At 46.5% G+C, this 17,883-nt stretch overlaps 1 protein-coding gene across 5 annotated transcripts in view; it reads left to right on the top strand.

Annotated features, from left to right (window-relative positions):
* Positions 1–17,883, top strand: part of TNIK (TRAF2 and NCK interacting kinase) — a 147,516-nt gene that overhangs the window by 73,844 nt on the left and 55,789 nt on the right. For all 5 annotated transcript variants that reach the window (XR_004060948.1, XR_004060950.1, XR_004060949.1 and 2 more), the window contains exons 3-7: positions 1,964–2,020; positions 5,739–5,864; positions 12,731–12,841; positions 15,136–15,226; positions 16,567–16,697. Coding sequence is in view for 1 of the 5 variants with exons in the window: in XM_030954010.1 (XP_030809870.1) it covers positions 1,964–2,020; positions 5,739–5,864; positions 12,731–12,841; positions 15,136–15,226; positions 16,567–16,697 (516 nt within the window). In the remaining 4 variants the exon portion in view is untranslated. The remainder of the gene's footprint in view (positions 1–1,963; positions 2,021–5,738; positions 5,865–12,730; positions 12,842–15,135; positions 15,227–16,566; positions 16,698–17,883) is intronic.

Raw genomic sequence — 17,883 nt, 5'->3', positions numbered from 1 at the left:
TTGTCTGTAAATGTTTGGGAGGTGTGCAAGGAGGCAGCAGATTCCTGGGAGAAGGATGTTGTGGGCACACAGGGATCTTTTTCCCCTTGGCTGGTACTGAGGGAAGCAGGAGCACTTCACCACGGCAAAGCTGGGGCATTTCCTTAAAATACAAAACGAGGTGGTGGTGCATCATGTGAAGGAGGTATAACTCCTAAATCCATGGCTTGAAATGCCCCAGCTTGCTTCCCCCTCCTCCTCCAGCTCATGGGAGATGGGGCGTACCATGGTCCAAGTGTTTACCCTGCTGGTGCTCTGTGGGCTTTAATTAAAGTGTCAGTACACGTGGGGACTTCCTGGGCAAGCCAACAAGGACAAATTTAGGAAGAGGAGGATTTGTTTCTGCAGATCATTCTGTCTAAATAGATGGTGTCTAGCAACGTGCCCCTCCTTCCCCACAGCCACATCCAGGGGATGCTTCAGCCACAGGCTGGGGCTGCTGGGCTGTGCTTGCTTTTATTACTTTTTATGTTGCACATACTTTAAAGTAAAGCTCTTTTTCCTCTGCTAGAACATGGGCTTGCTCAGGACGTATAAATTGTGTTAATAAATGAGCGAGGAGCCCTGGTGGGTGAATTGGCTTCCTGGTGAAGTCATAAATTTGGAGAGGATGATGCTGCCTTGCTCCACAGCCGGCGCGTGGGTTTGCTTCCCAGCGCCGTGCCTGGAAACCTCAGGGACCAGGGAGAGGTTCCCATGTCTGGTAATTTAGGGTTCTGGAGCTGAGATGGTGTGAAAGACCATCTCCAGTCTGCAGGAGGGCTGGGAGACCTGACACAAACCCCAGCTCATCAACACACACGCTGCTGTGGGGGCAGGAGGAGCCTCCAATTTAGGAAAAGGTTCTATTTTTCCCTATTTCTGCCATGCTGCAGCTTGACCCCTCTTTGCTTCTGCTGCTGGTTCTGTCCTTGGTGTGTTAATTATCAATTAACACACCAAGGACAGGGCAGGAGCTGCCACTGCCTCTGTGTCTTCCACACCTTATCTCACAAGATGGGGCCTTGGGCAGCTCCCACAGTAAATAGGGATACAAACTGGGAAATAGGGATGCTTCCCTTTGCCTCCTGTGAGGATCAGCATCTGCTGGCTTTCCTGGAGGAAAACCATCTTTTCCTCAGGCTGCCTGCTTGGAGGCAGAGCCCATGTCCTGCAGTTGGAGGTGGGAATGATTTGATACGCGCAATTTGGATGTGATGTTGGGTGATCAGCTTCTCAGGAAAGGAGGAAAGACTGGGAATTGCCTTGCTTGATAGCAGTTGTGTTGGTTTTAAGGCCTCATAAATAGTTGGAGCTCTTTTATATTTTCACCATCTCTCCCAGGCATTTTCCCATTAGGATTAATGTAGTCAAGCACTATGCAACAAACAGTTCATTGCAGTGATTTGCTGATTTTTTCAGCGGCTGAAAATTGTAAAAACCTCTCTAGCCCGCTCACCAAGTCTTTCTGAAAAGAAATAAATTACTGGGCAGAGTGAATATGGTGCCCTGCAGGCCAGGGGTCCCTGGTGTGTGCCCAGGGAGCTGGATGGGACCCAGGTGGGCTGAAGGCAATGTGGGTACCCCAGCCAGCATGTTCCCATCATCTCAGCTCCAGCAGCCCATTTCCAGCCGAGTCATGCTCTGTGCTCAGGAGAGGCCCCAAGCTGGTTTTTTGTGCATGGCTGAGCATTAAAGGGTATTTCCAGCACTTGTTTGCCAGGAAAATACAGCACTGAAGGCCCTGTACTAATTAATTGTAGTGGCAGGAGGAAGGGGAGGGAATTGCTTTCTCATCATGGCTGCTGTGAAGATGCTCTTGAAAAAGCAACAAATAACGTGTGGATGCTGCCAGGGCGAGGAGATTGTTTAAGGATATTGTTCACTGTGAGGAAAACATTGTCACTGAGCAAAACCAAACAAATTTCTCCCTTTTCTTTTGCAGGGTCGTCATGTTAAAACAGGCCAGCTTGCTGCTATTAAGGTTATGGACGTCACCGGGGTAATGTATCCTCCTCCTGCATCCCTAAGTTACAGATAAGAGGGGAAAGGGGATGGGGTGTGATAATGTGTGGGGGTGGGTGGAAGACTGATGTTTCCTGGGATGTAAATTGCCTTTGTCTTAATAGGATACGTGCCATTATTAAGAGGTTTTAGTTTTAATAAATATGTGAGGAAAAAATACATCTGGAAGAGTTTTGGAGATTAAGTACTTCATGCTGAAGCAAAACAGCATCCAGTTCCAGCAGTGGCTCTTGTAAATACCCTACTGAATTCTGAAGAAAATCATAGAATGATTTGGGTTGGAAGGGACCTTAAAGATCATCCAGTTCCAATCCCTGCCATGGGACACCTTCCACTGTCCCAGGCTGCTCCAAGCCCCATCCAACCTGGCCTTGGACACTTCCAGGGATGGGGCAGTCACAGCTTCTCTGGGCAGCCTGTGCCAGGGCCTGCCCACCCTCACAGGGGAGAATTTCTTCCCAATATATCATTTAACCCTACCCCCTGTCAGTTTTAAGCCATTCCCTGTTGTCCAATTGCACATGACTTTGTCAAAAGAAGCAACAGGATCGTGTGTTCATAACCCATTTCTGTTCCTCTGCATCCATGATTTTCACTGAAGAGCTTTTGTTCACCAAAAATATGTTGCAATTGTTGTAATGAATAACTTCACGAGGCAAGTTGAATAATTCCTGTGCATCCTACTGATAAAAAGGAAGAAAACCCACACCACCCTGGTCTCAAAGGTGGCTCCTTTGAAACTTGTGTCAGACTGAGAACCAAGATCATTGAATTAATAACAAAATTATGGGGAAAGGATGGTTTCACCATTTCCCAGTTGCCACAAAAGAAAAAATTATTTAAAAACAGAGATGCATTTAGGAGCATGGGATAAAGATGCTTTTTCTTGAGTATTTTTTTTCTAAGTGCAGTACTATCCCTCCCAAAGTTCCTGCACGGGAAACAATGCCAGGCTTGGGAGTAAGAATGTGTTTTGTTGTGTTTTGTTTTTTTTTTTTTTTTGCTGGAATAGCACATTTCAAAATTAGGACTAGATCACAATCTACCCACCTTTATTTTTGAGTTAATGTTTTTGTAGCTTTCAGGAGCTCAGCACATGCAGAAATTACTCTCTGTGAAAGCAGTCAGCTGGCCTTGGGAATCTGTTGTGAAATACCTTAGATGTTGTGGTGTGGTGTTAATATCCATGGGACCTTCATCCAGGTTATTTTTGGTGCTAACAGGTGAAATGGTGTGTGGAAATAAGTCTGTAAATGTGAATGAGATTTGTTCCTGTTTACTTGTAGTATGTACAAGTGCCATTTATCTTGTTCTCGTGGGAAGCAGGCTCCAAGGGAATAGGCAAACTCACCAAGCATAAACCCATGGCATAAATAGCAGTGAAATTCCCATGGGATGAAGCCTGATGTTAGAATGAATTTTAGCTGAGAAATCAAAATATTACTCTGAGGCCAAACACAGGCTTAGATTTGAATCCACCCTTAATTCAGTTGTTTTAAAATACTTCCAAGGAAAGATACTGGAGAAAAGGACTTGAAATCTGATACTGCCCAGTAATAATTTCATACACATCTCTGAGTAGGTGTCCCTTATCTAAGACTTTACCATGTAAAGCTGAGCCTCATGTCTGAATGTACAGGGTGTAAATCAGATATTTGTCATGGGATGTGGCTTTTGGATATTTAGGTATTTTTCCCTTAGGCTGCTTTTAGGCAGGGAAGGCTCTTTCAGGGCAGGAGCAGGATGGGCAGTGACCTCAGTGCAGGCAGTGCTGACCTGTGCTCTGCTGAGGGCTCTCTGGGCTTCACAGCTCTGGGTGCTGAAGGCACTTCTGGAGCCTGCAGGAGTGGTCCTGGGCATTGCTTCTGGAGGAATTTCTAAAGCTGGTCCCTGCGTTGTGCCTACAGCCATGCTTGGCACCTGCTCCAGGCTCAGTGCAAGTGCTGCTGCTGAAAACCCACACTCAGTCCTTGGCCTCCCCTCACACAGTTTCAGAGCTGCCACTGCTCCATTTGATCCTCACCTTCCATCCCAAGCCTGGCCATGCAGACATGTCCTCAGGTGCCATCCACAGTTGTTATGCTTTGGAGGCTTTTTCCACCCATTTTGAGTTCTTCAGCTTGAAGATGGAGTCAAAATAAAACTTTAGACCAAGTGTCCCTCTGGCTTGCCTCCATTTTTTCCTAGAGAGCCAGGCATGAATGGAGGGATGACTGAAAAGCTGGATGGGTGCTCAGAGCTGGAGGGATTTTGTGCTGAGTGCTGCTCCTTGCTCCCAGCACTGCTGAGCATCCAGCTGCTTTTTAGTTGTTGTTGCAAAGGGCTTTAATTAATAGAATCATCTCTGTTAACCTTAATGTTATGTGCCCTGGTTTCCTGGACAGATGAAAACAAGCAAAGTTGTGTTGACTGCTTGAAAAGAAGTAATAAAGGTTCTTCCAGGATGGTCCCCTGGTTTCCTTTGTAATGTTTGAGCCTGTTCCTCCTCCTCTTTGGTGCTTATACCCTCCATGTTCTTAGCAAAAATAAAACTGGAAGTTGTTTATGCAAGCTCCATCCATGTACTTGTTCCTCCTGTCTTCACCTTTGCTGCTGCTCCCTGAATGGTATTTTGGGACGAGAGATGTGTTTCTGTCCGTGTTAGGTGACACCTGGTCAGGGGGCACTGCTCCTCAGGAAAAGCTGCTCCTGCAGCTCTGCTGCTCTCTGGGTGCCTTGTCCTTTGCCCATTTGTAAAACTGAGGTCAGGAGAGGCAGGTGAGGGGCACAGGGGAATAAAGGAGAATAAAGAACAAGCAGCCCTTCTGGTCCTTTATAATAAAGCTGGCTGACATCAAGGTGCTAAGTGCTTCCTGTGGAAATACAGGGGGCTGGAATTCAGTCAGCTTAAAATAAAACCAGGGCACCTTTGATGGGTGTGAGAACAAAGAGGTGGGACATCAAAACAGGTATTGGGGTGGCTCCTCTGCCTCTGCTGCTTCAGCTAAAGCCACTCTGCAGGTGGGACAGAGAGGGGCTGGGACAGCCATGGGGATGGTGCTTGTCACCAGGACTGAGTTATTCTGATGGAGTTTGTGGGCAGGCAGCCCCTGCCTGCTCCCCATGTGGTGCCACCCCACCATCAGCAACTCCTGGTGTCTCCAGAGGTCTGGTCTTCAGGGTGGGCAGGAGTGATGTTCCAGAGAGTTGGGAGCACAGGAGCCCTTCTGCCATGCAGTGGTTTGTAGAAAAACACCTTCTTGGGCCTCTGGTGTGTCTGTGAGGGTGTGTTGCACCACTGGGGTAACACAGGTATGGGTGAGCCTCAGAGCAACATGAGTCTCCAGAGCAGCTCTCAGGCTCCCAGGATCTGCTGCAAAGTGGCTGTAAAAAAATGGTGCAAAAAACCTGGGAGGTCAGTCAGGAATGGGGTGCTTGGAAATTCACCCATGTGCAAAGACAGCTGTGGAGTGCAGTCTCCTAATGCCTCTGGTTTTGTCTTTTTCTTTTCTTTTCTTTTCTTTTCTTTTCTTTTCTTTTCTTTTCTTTTCTTTTCTTTTCTTTTCTTTTCTTTTCTTTTCTTTTTTTTCTTTTCTTTTCTTTTTTTTTCTTTTCTTCTTCTTCTTTTCTTTTCTTTTCTCTTCTCTTTTCTTCTCTTCTTTTCTTTTCTCTTCTCTTCTCTTCTCTTCTCTTCTTTTCTTTTCTCCTCATCCCAGGATGAAGAGGAAGAGATCAAACAAGAAATTAACATGCTGAAGAAGTATTCTCATCACCGAAATATTGCTACGTATTATGGTGCTTTTATTAAAAAGAACCCACCAGGAATGGATGATCAGCTCTGGGTAAGTTGCTTTCTTTTCTTTAAAATAACTGGGATTTAATAGAGATTTTTTACTCTGAATTGTCCTCTTACCAGCACCCAGCTCACACAGAACCCCTTATTTTGCATTCATCTTCTTCAGAGCCACGGCTTTGATCAGGCTCTTGCTGCACTGCAAAACACATCTCCATTTTGCCATCAAATCTTTGCAGGCTGATTGTAAACCCATTTTTATTCTGAAGTGTCATTAGCAATATCTTTATTACAATAGTCAGTTGGAAATCATTCCATCTTCTGGCAGCTGGAGGGAGCTGGGAACATCTCTGGAAAATGGAGGCTGAGGGTGATTCCTGCCAGCTCTTGATGGTGCCTCTTGTGCTTCACATTTCATGGAGCCCATGCAGGCAGATAAAGAGGAGGGGACAGTGAGGGGAGGTCAGGGGCATCTGTGGCTGCTCAGCCACTTTGGTGGAGATGCTGATGTTGCTGTAGGGCACTGAGCTGCTCTGCATCTCCACAAATCCTTGGCTGCCTCCTCCTGCTGCTTCCCTTGTCAGGGCCTTCTTGGTTGTTAATTCAGCATTCCCAGAGCAGGGAGGATGGAGTTTAAATCTGCTCTATCCCTGGGGAGAGACAGAGCATCAGAGCCCACTCCCTTTAGCAGCAGCTGGTGCTCAGGGGGCTGGGCAGGGCAGTGGCACCACGAGTCAGGGCTCTGCTGTAAAATTAATTAAAGTTGTTGTGCTGTGTTCTGAGCTTGGCTGTGCTGGTTGGAGTGTCTGGAGCAGCAGCCTGCAGTGCCTCGCCATCAGAGCAGCAGTGTAGGACCCTGCTTTCCTTAGCGGTCTCTTGGAGAGAAGGCTGTGTTACCAGTACAACGACCTGGATGTTGTCCTGTGGTCGAAAAAGTCTTTATTTCCTCACAGTCTTGTAAATCCAGTAAATTCTGCCTTACCCATATGAGGGGCTTTTTTAAGTCTGTGCCCAGTGTTGGGACTGGTGGAGGGATTCCTGGGAAAGCTCCCCAGCCCTGGAGGAGAGGTGTGCTGGTGCCACTGTGTTAAATAGCTCTTGTTTCAGGATCTGATTGAATTAGGGCTCGTGTGAACTCTATCAGTCTTGCCTCAAAGATAAAGGCTTGTTTATTTTTCATTGGCTCTTTGTTGGAATAAAACGGTTTCTGATAATGCCCAAGTAATTCTTTTTATCGACACTCGGGAGGCTGATACGGAAATAAGAAATAGGGAACTCTTTCAGTGGAGATTAAAATCTCTCGGAAACGTGGCAGGCTTCCGACATGAGGTATTGTCAGTGCTGCTGCTCCATTCCACAGCAGCCACTTGCCCTGAAAGATGAGCTCAAGCTCACTAAACAGCCCTGTTTTCAGAAATTAGGGAGCTGTGCAGAGGGTGTTACAGCAGATGCATCGCATATCTGCTATGCTAGGCAAAAAAAAATAGGAAGCAAAAGTCATAGGGACAACCTTTATGGAACATTTAAAAAGAAATTTAAACATATGAGGTAGGTTTATTCTTGTGCTGGATAATGTGTTGCATTCTGGGGTGCTGTGGGTTTTCAGGAGGGTTTGTGCATCTCTGGCTGAGGCGAGGGGGTCCTGCTCTGGTGCAAGGGGACAGGGTGAGGGTGTGCTGCAGAAACTGGGGAAATTCTCAGGGAATGTGAGGATCCAGATAATCAGTAAACTGCTGCTTCTCAGAGTTAAACTCATTAAATCCCCCTTGTTCTTCTCTAATCTGAGCTATGGGATACCAGGCTGTGCATAACCCAGAGTGGTTGTTGAGATATTTTGGGATGGGTGATTTTTAAATGGTGGGAGATGAAGCCTTCATTTAGAAGTGAATTTAACATTCATTTTAGAGCTGGATGGGGGAGGTGACCCCATCCCAAAGGACCCCTGCCCTGAGCACTGCTGGAAGCTGCAGGCACTGTGACCCCCATACCCTGTGTCCCTGTGCAGGGTCGTGGAGGTGCCACTCAGCTGGACACTTGTCACCTGCCCTTGCTGTCCCCTGTGCACTGAGGCCATGGACAGAGCAGCCCCCCCACCACGTACAGCAGGGGCTGTGCAGAGTGTGGGGGCTGAGCAAAGGCTGGCACAACCCAGAGCCCACTCAGGGCAGGGCAGAGCCCGCACGCTCCCCAGGGCCAGCGCTGGCTCCGATGGATGGGCTGCCATGGCAACCCTGCCCGCAGCTGCATCTGTCACCAAGGGGGACAAATTGCTAATAGGCAGGTTGCCAGATAGCCACGTGGTGGGGTGGCCTCTGGGGTGTCCTCTGCAGCAGATAATCTGGGCCAGTGTGGGGAGAAAGGAGTGAGGGTGATGTGGGAGCAGCCCCCGGGTCAGGGTGGCACTGCTGCAGCTGTGCAGTGCTCAGGGCTGTGATTGTGTGGTTGCAATGTGTTTTTTCACTCTGTTGAGCTCTAGGAGCCCATTGAATTGCTTTAGGGTGATGTGAACAGTCCCACCAGGGATCTGCAGAGCAGAAATGGGGGCAGCAAGGCTCAGTTGAAAATTGAGCATGAGCTGTCAAAGCACTGGGTTACACCTGTGCAGCTCTGAGCAGGATTGCTCTTAATCTGTTTATATACCCTGAAAAATAGTTTTGGGCAGTTGCTGATTCTTTGCATTACAGAAATTAGATCATGAAACATTTGAGAGGGGTCAGTTTTCGGTCGAGCTGTGTCTCTCTTTAGTCTCTCCAAGCTCTGCAGTCCCAGGGGAGTGTGAGAGGATCAGGGCTGCTCCTCTGGCCCCTGACCGAGAGCTCAGGGTTACCAGAGCAGATTTCTTCTGCTGTCTGGCAGAGTAATCCAGCACTATTTAACTCTCACTGCTCTTCAAAGCCATGTCAGTGCTGTAAACACTGCAGGACTGTGAGCACAGTTCCTTCTGCTACCATCCCTAAGCCAAAGACATCAGCCTGCTCAGGGCCCCTGGTGTCAGCTGCCTCCCCAAGGGGCATGGCTTGCTTGGCTGGGCTTGACATCCAGGGAGATGCAGGCAAGTCATTTATGGAGGAACTCGTGTGGGAGCCCTTGGATGCTGCTCTTGGAGAGGAGAGAGCAGAGCTGTGCTGGCCCCCTGCTCCCACCTGGGTGTGTGGCTGCAGTGTCAGCCTGCTCCCCCCCCAGCACCAACAGACACAGTGAAAACCTGCTGAATTCTTGTCTCACTGCTGATTTCTTTAGCTGCTGCTTCACACCAATTTGATTGCTATTTCTGTTTCTGAAAGGGGCATCAGTTTTTCTGCTGGTCCCCCAAGGGAAGGTCTCTGTGTTTTTAATGCTCCATCCCTGCCTCCAGGTGCCACCATGTGCAGCATGAGGGACTCCTTTGCATGGGAGCCAGGCTGAGGGGTGGGATGAGGAATTTGAGTGGCCTGGGAATATGGGACCATGTTGCACCCAGGTTCTGTTTACACACATAGCAGAAGGATTGATTTCCAGCAGCATTTAGCCTGAGGGTGTTGTGTGCTTGTTTTCTGTAACTTCAGAGAAGTCAAATTGTCCCTGAGCTGAGGCATAGGAGCACAGGAGGATTTGTCCTGTGTAGTAAAATATTTAATTTGGGGAGTTCCTCTGGACAAGCTGGAGCAGTTCCCTGCAGGATGAATTGGGGTTTGTGTTCTGGAGATGCTTGGGTTTGAGCTCTTCCAGGTAATACACAGCAGTGATTGGAACAGAGGTCTTGCCATTCCCAAACTTAGGAAAGTAGTGGTTGATTTGAAAACTGAAAAGACTCTTTAAACAAAAAATTCATGAGGCAGCAGGGCACAGAGATTTACAGCTGCAGCTGCTGAATTTTCCTTGCTTATGAAGTTTGCTGTCACTCTGGTATGAAGAGCTAAGTAAATGCTAAATGAACTGTATTTAAAAATACTTCTTCAATAAATGTCCTTGCAAATTACATTTCAGAAGATGATCTTACCTTTAGCCCATCTTGATGATAATTTTAATTATGGTTAATATAAATTCAATATGCATTTCCAGTTTATTGTCTTACTCCATCATGGCTTCATCCCTTAAGAAAATTGGTAATGATGCAGGTGTGAGGGCAAAGCACTCATCCAGAGGTACGAGATTTGTGAGAAAGTATTTTAGTATCCAAGTGCCTTTTGGAGCTTTTTCTGAGTGTATTAAGTTCTGCCCTAAAATCAGCAAGAACTTATGCTCATTTTAATTTTTCTCCTGTAAGGCTGTTGGTTTCCAGCCTAAACATACCCGTAGTGTTCATAAATTGATATTATGGTAGTGTCTGCATTGTTCTTCTCCCTCTCTGGTGCTTACCTGTCCTTATTGTTGGCAGTATACACAGATAGCCCATAACCATCCATTCTCTGCATGGCTGAACAAGCCCTCAGCTCCTCTGAGAAGGCCTGGTCATGTTCCTGTACCCACTCCAGTGTGCATTCCTTGTTCTTGGGCTCCATCACCCAGCAGGACATCAGTGCTGTGGGTCAGCTCTGACCTGGCCTGTTGGGTGTCTCCTTGGCCTGCCATCATCTGTGGTTCCTCTCCTTGGAGGCTGCACTGTGTGAGCTGTGGGTGGGAACTCTGTAGCATCCTTCCACCTGAGGAGCATGAGAAGCCATGAAAGCAAAAGGGGATCCCAGTGCTGCACACAGCAGCCACCAGACATGGGAATGGGGCTGTTCACATGAGGTGTCCATCAAGGACAAGGATACTCAGCCTTGTCACCTTTCTGCTGCTGGATTTCTTAGAGAATTCATGGCAGAGCTTTCAGGCTGTTCATGGTGCTCAGCCCCCTTGGATCTGGAGCCTCTTGCTGCTGGCAGAGATCTGCCAGTGCTGGATATTTCCCTGTGGATGTTACGGGGCTATGCACCTCTTAAAGAAATTCATTGGAAACACCCCTTCTGTGACTTTCTCTTTTTCTCTGTTTATTTAATCTCCAGGAGGTTTCACAGTTACACATTTGGGATGCATCAGCAGGTGGCTGTATTATTCCCCTCCTGGTGCAAAGTTAATCTTTGCTCTGTGGAAATCAAGGGCAGGCTAGAGGACCAAGCAGACTGCCAGCTTCATTAAGATAATCTGGCAAATTAATGGATGTCATGTGTACTTTTAATGGGATTTCTTCCATATTCTTTTAAGCATTTTGTTTGCCATGCACAGCATAGCAAGCCCTTCCTCTTCCTCTGGCTCCAAACCCTGGTGAGAGCCTGTGGAAGAGTTTCCCTGGGAGAAGACAGGAGAGGGCAGCATTTTGGATTGCAAGATGTTTGTGGCTGGCTCAGCTATCAGGATTTTCCTTTCTAAATTTGCTGCTGTGGTATCCCAGATGTTAGTTTAATCAGACACACATGCAGACACTGATATTCCCCACTTGTCAATGGTCCAGAGGGAAGAAAGAGAGGAAAAGCAACTTTGAAATCAGTTGCCCCATTATTGCCCGTTCAGTGAGCAATGAGTAACCAGGACTTAGGCCATGTCAGTGACCCAACTGGATGGCTTGGCTGCTGCTGGAGTGGAAGAGCTGTAGGTGCATTCCTTGCCTTTTGCATGGGGCAGATTTTGGCCAGTGACCCATCCATTTCTGCCATTTCTTCTATTTCTTGAAACCACTTTCATGACTTAACAGGGATATTCAGAGAATTTTTCAGTACCAGTTCAGGAAAAAAAGAGAAACTTAACATCAAAACTAAAGATAGCAGCATGGTCAAAGCCAAGTAAGATATAGTCTGCTCAAGTATTTTATTTAGCCTGAAGGTTTATGGCAGTCCTGTGTCTGGGTTTTATGATCATTATAATTTATGATAGTCTTAAATCACTGCGCTTGTGCAATTTGGTCAGGAGTAACCCTTCTGCTGTTTTAATTTTCTTCTTGGCCTGTGTCTTTAATCGTGATGTCACTTGCTTGGAGAACGTTAAATGCCATGTAAGCCTCATGTGATAAGAAACTTGAAACATGCACATTGAAGAATCTGGCAAGGGAATGTCTTCAGTAGGAAGCAGATCTAATTGGAAAACATGGTTTCACATCAGAGAGGAAGGCACTTGCCCAGGCCTTGGAGGAGGCTTGTTGCACACATGGGCTGTGCTCGCTTTCTGGAGCACACTGATGGCTCCTGCACACCCTGGGATCTGCGAAATCCCAGGGAGGCAGATTCACATCCCGTGCTATTTTTGTAATGTTTATTTCACAGTTGTTCAAGGAAGATTAAGTTTGGGCTAGGTTAGATCATTGCATTCCTATATTTGATATTCTGAAACTTTGGAAGTGGTACAAGTGGCAGTGGACAGTCTTGTTGGAACCAGCCTGAGCAGGGGGACAGCAGCTCTCTTCTGGGAAGGCTGACACTGCTTGGCAACCTTCCCCTCAAAGGAGATTTCCTGCTCAAAGACATGGTCAGAACCAAAGTTTGTCTGGTTAAATAAAAAATAAAAATTAAAAAGTACACCTAGTTCCAAAATAATAGGAAGCTTTCAAATATCTGCCTCAGTGCCTTTGTATTTTCAGGTTTGAAGAACTTGCATGCAAGAGGCAGAGTTTTGTTTTATTGCTCTTGATACTGACATTGATCAGAAGTATAAAGTAGGGCGTGTAGGGGTAGGGTTTGAGATTCTGATCTCCTCCACTGATTCTCAGCACTGGTCTGATTCCTGTTTCTTGCTCCCAATCTTCTGGAGGGCCACAAGCCTCTCAAGCCTTCCAGCCTTTTACTGCTTCACTTTCTAACAAACCCCAAATGGATTGCAAGCTGATAGGTCCAGGATAATGTTCCAATGGCTCTGTGTAGCACCGTGGGGTCCCCACAGAAGCAGTGCCAGTGTCAGGATGTTGCTGCTGGTGTCACTGCACGACATTGATGTCATTAATGCCATTCCTGTTCCCTCTGGCAGCTGGTGATGGAGTTCTGCGGCGCGGGCTCCGTCACCGACCTCATCAAGAACACAAAGGGGAACACCTTGAAGGAGGAGTGGATTGCCTACATCTGCAGAGAGATTTTGCGGGTACGTGTCCAGGGGAAGCTGGATGTTGTTGGGAACGTGGCAGTTCAGGGCTCAGGGGACACAGGAAGCCTTTGGCTCCTCAGATTTCGTGGATGCTGTGCTGCCATGGGCTGGAGCTTCTGCGGTGCCAGCAGGCGTGAATGATTCATGTGCCTGTATGATGCATAATAAATAAGCCCTGCTTAATGCCCTTTAGCTCTGTTAGTTGCCTGAATTTTAACCCTCTTTTTTCCTTCAACAAAAATATAATCTCCTATTAGTATTAAAAGGGCAAAGATTTATTTACGTTTGAATTACGTTTTTAGTTAACAGAAAGGTGAGGACTAATAAAGTCTGTGGAAAGAAGAATCTTCGTGATTAAAAAGCATCCTATGTTTTATTAAATCCACATGTCTGATTTTAATGAGGATGCTGTAGCTTTTATACTCACAATATAAATGTTTGACTGAGATGTCTTAAAATGGGCCATGCCAGAGTTTCATGTACTGGGAGCTGGCAGCTTCAGCAAAGACTTTCCTGCATTTTGCATTGCTGAGCTTAGAGGATGGGGTTGTAGTGGTTGCCCTACATTAAAATCTATTGCTGTGTGAGCCAAAGATTTGTTCAAGAGAGTACAGGAATATTTGGCATGTAAAGGAAACCTGTACAGGAGCCATTAAATGATAGGATAAGAGGAAAAGGCCCCAAGTCACACTAGGGGAGATTTAGGAAAAATTTCTTCATCCAAGGGGTTGTTAAGCACTGGAACAGGCTGTCCAGGGAAGGATGAATCCCCATCCCTGGGGGGATTTAAAAGGGATGTGGCTGTGCCACTTAGGGACGTGGTTTTGTGGTGGCCTTGGCAGTTGCCAGGGTTATAACATGGTCTTAAAGGTCTTTTCCAACCTAAACAATTGTTTGATTCTGTGAAAGAAGATGAGACAAAATAATCTCTCCAAATGGATGTGCCTGACACTGCAGCTGCCACGGGTGTCCAGAGGTGACACAGCATTTCTGCATTGACCCTGAATGCCACTGCCCACACCAGAGTGATGTGCAGAAGGTGCTGGTGCTGTAACTCAGCAGCTTTTGCATGGACACTGCTTTCAGTGCCAGGAGGGCACAGTTACATGGGCTTATTTTAAGTGTATGAGCTCCATGAGCCTGCTCCTTAAAATAGTCCCTGGCACTGAGTCAAAACCCAGCCTCTGACTCATGTCCCAGAGCCAGCATTGGGTGTCACCTACTGCCACACATTGGGGTGGTGGTGGGTGACCTCTGTGGGGTGTGGGGTGAGGAAAGGTTCCCAGCTTCACACTGCAGAATGTGGCTCAGCCTTGGTTCAGACAGTGATGGACAGTTGGAATTCTAACATGAGGCTCAATCCCACATTGGTAAAGGATTTATTGAAATCATGTGGAATTTTTGTTTTGCCTCAAATGCTCAAAGGTGCCTGTAATCAAGTATAATATGGCTAAAAAAAGGACTTCTATACAGATATAATCTGTTCCACGGTTTTCCCAAGGTAATGAGCATAAAATGACTAATAACTATCAGAAACAATAGCCAAAATCCTTTTCTTCCCCAAATATGAATGTTTAATGTGAAATGCAAACCTAGTGCAAAATTAGTTTTTGAAGTAATCCATATTTTTCCTAAGCTGGCAATCTGGGTGGATTTTGCTTTAAAACTGAAATAATAAATGAATGAAATAAAAATGTGAGTTACAAAAAAAATTAATGAGCTAATAAACCAGCACAACAGCAAAGCTAGTTTACCTTTAGCCTTTGAGGCAGGCTTTTCACTTGAGCTATATCTCTATTAGGGATATGTGCAAGTTGTAATATTTGTATTTGCATGGTAGCTTTTTTAATACAAGTTTCTCAGTGTACTGAAATCCAGTTTATTGGACCAATGTAACAGGAGAATTGTTTTCTTCAGTTTCTGGATGATGGAAATGGAGAAAGGAGACAAAGCCATTCTATTATTTCTGCCACAGAAATGGCTCCCTGAGGCAGGGGAATGCATGGGAAATCATGTCTGGAGTGACAGAAGAATTTGGGTTCATACAGGTTCCTGCTGGAATGGAAAGATTGGGTTAAAACCCCACAGAATGGGCAGGCTCCCTGCCAGGCATGTCCTCCCAGCATGGGACATGGGACAGTGTTTGGAGCATGTGATAAACAAAAGCATTCTCAAGTGCTTAACTCCAACTGTGAACCTTTCATTTCTGGAGCATAATTGCTTGTGGAGGAATGTCAGAAAATAACATACTTTGAACTTGGGTTCCTCTAACCTTTCTCTGAATTCTCCAGGGCTTGAGTCATCTACACCAGCACAAAGTAATTCACCGAGACATCAAGGGACAGAATGTGTTGCTGACAGAAAATGCAGAAGTGAAACTAGGTAAGAGTGGGTTAGAGCTCCTGGAAACTGCAGGTGGGCTGGCTGGGGAGAAGCAGCCAAACTGGCTTGTACATGACCTGAAGAAAGAGGATGGGTACCAAGAGCTCCTCTCAGGGTTTTGTTATGCTGGCTTTGATGCATGACCTTGGGTGTTGAGCAAGTGCCTCAGACTGCCAGGGGTTGATGGCCAAGTTCTGCTTGCAGAGATGCACCTGCAGTGGTGTTTCTGCTCAGACAGCTCTGCCACCAGGTACAGGTTAAGCAACCAACACCAATTTTTCATGCCCTGGATTGAAAATTGCCCTGTGATCACTGCCAGATGTTGTCAGTGGCTGTTCCTCCACATCTGCATAGCAATGTCCCGGAGAATAATCCATTTTCAGTTTAGCATGACATAATCCAGACCCCTTTTCCAGGCTAATCTGATGGAGGGGTTTAATTTCCAAGAACTACTCTGAATTTTGTGCACTCTGTTGGTCACCCTGGAGAGGAGGAGGCAGTGGTGTGGAGATCATATGGAAGGCAGCAGATCAGTGCAGATGATGTGCTCACATCCTCACTTGTCCAGTACTGATGTTATTGAGGGCGTCTTTGCGCAATTAATTTTTGTTGGTGATGGAAGAGCCCTTACACTGGTCATGTGTGTGGAGAGCCTGGTTTTCCCATGCCTCCTCTCTCCCTCTACAGCAGAATAAACCCCTGGCTTAACAGATGGCACCACCAGCTCGTTGGGCTTTATGCTGGTGAGGATTCCTCTCCAAGGGGAAATTCTCCAGGGCAGATCTCTAGCCATTGTGTTGTGCAAAGTGCAGTTAGTGGACCATAGAGTATTCTCTCATTGGTTTGATTTCATCATTTTTTGCTTCATTTTGCAGCTCTCTGCTTGACATTTCCCATGGGTCTTTGTCCTTGGTCCTTAGCTCCTTAAGTCTTTTGCATTTCTACCATTTGCAGCAAGAATTTGGGTAGAAAAATGAGGCTTCCACCAGTATTTGGCAGGCTTCAATTCAAATGAGCAAGCACAGAACAAAGGCTGCTGCTTATTCATGTAGCTAACCCTGTTTCTCATTAGTATGAGGAGCTGTGATTTCTTTTCATTGCCTCCTGGCAAGGAGGAGAAGGCACAGGGTTTTGTACAAAACCTGGACATCAGATGATCAGGTTTGTCCTTGGCTGACCTCTGTTGATGCCAGCAGAGATCAAACAGGAATGTCTTCAGCCACGTCCCCCTGTCCTGGCTGTGCAGAGCTGTTCTGAATGAGCACAATGTTTTACATTGAGCAGAACATTGCTCAGGTTTGTCTCTGACCTTACCATGCCCTGCTGTCTCCCTGCTGCAGTGGATTTTGGTGTCAGTGCCCAGCTGGACAGGACTGTGGGCAGGAGGAACACCTTCATTGGCACGCCTTACTGGATGGCCCCCGAGGTCATCGCCTGCGACGAAAACCCCGATGCCACCTACGACTTCAAGGTACCTAAGCCAGCATCTCCCTGCTCAGGGAATCATTGCAGCACTGAAAAACACATTGGCAGGCAGCACAGGCTCCTCCTGCTTTCTGGCTGTGGGATTTTGGGATGCCAGTTCAGGTCCAACCTGAATCTTGGTTGTGCTGTTCACGTATCCAAATTTACTGTGAGGAGTCTTTCCCCGTGTGGAGAAAGTGTCAGACTCAGGCTTCCTGCCTGCTGCCCTGCTTTTTGGTGCTGTGTATTTAAATACACCAGTCAAACAAGCTGTATTTGCTCTATTTACTCTGGAGAGGAGTCAGGTCAGGTTTAGAAAGGGTAAAATCACATCCTCTGGCCTGCAGGCTGGTATTCACAGGGAGATGTGAAGGCTGCCACACAATCAGACGTTTAGGGGGCTGACCTACTTTTCACATGTCTCTCCAGCCTGTTTGAAGTTTATTTTTGGATCAGTGGCAGCACAACATCGCTGCTGAGTTATAATGTGGCACAGAGCCCCGTGCCATGCAGCAGATCCACAGGAAGGTTAGGAATCCCACCTGCCCATTCAAACTACAGTGAGGTCTGATGTTTAAAGCAGGGAGAGCTTATTATAGTTTATCTATTATAGTTTATTGTGTTTCTGCCTTACTACAAGTTTCTGGACACACATCTGTAGAAATATCCCTTGGTTTGTTGTCCCTTGGTTTTTTGAAGTGTCCAGAACTGGAATTTCTAGCTCCAAACCTCCTGAGGACCACTGAGTGTGTCCAGAGAGGAGGGCAGGGCATTGCCACATGGGCTCTGGGGGGAAAGCTCAGCATATGTGAAGCTTGCTGTACTTCTGTTCATGTGCCTGCTGAGAGGTCACTTCACAAGGTGATGTTTAAAAAGGACTTTGAGACCCTCTGGTGTGAGCTGCTTTCTAAAAGTAGAACACTCCAATGTAACAGAGCCAGAGCCCACCATTGTGATACAATTTCGGCTGCAATTACTGGTTGTTCAGAGAAATTTTTGAGAAATGAATGATTTTTAAGAAGCCAAATGATGCTTTGCTCTTGCAGCCATTTAAGTGCATCAGTCAACTTTTGAACTGAGGCTTCTCCAGAGAGCAGCTCTCCAGTCTGAGTTCAGACTCTGGGTTACAGAAATTGTTAATGATGGGGACATGGAGAAATAGTTTAATCTCCAATTACTTATTACTCTTTGAT

Source organism: Camarhynchus parvulus, chromosome 9 (assembly GCF_901933205.1).
Source record: "Camarhynchus parvulus chromosome 9, STF_HiC, whole genome shotgun sequence".
NCBI lineage: Eukaryota > Metazoa > Chordata > Aves > Passeriformes > Thraupidae > Camarhynchus > Camarhynchus parvulus.
The sequence above is the reverse complement of the archived record's forward strand: the minus strand, read 5'-3'. Positions and strand labels throughout refer to the sequence as shown.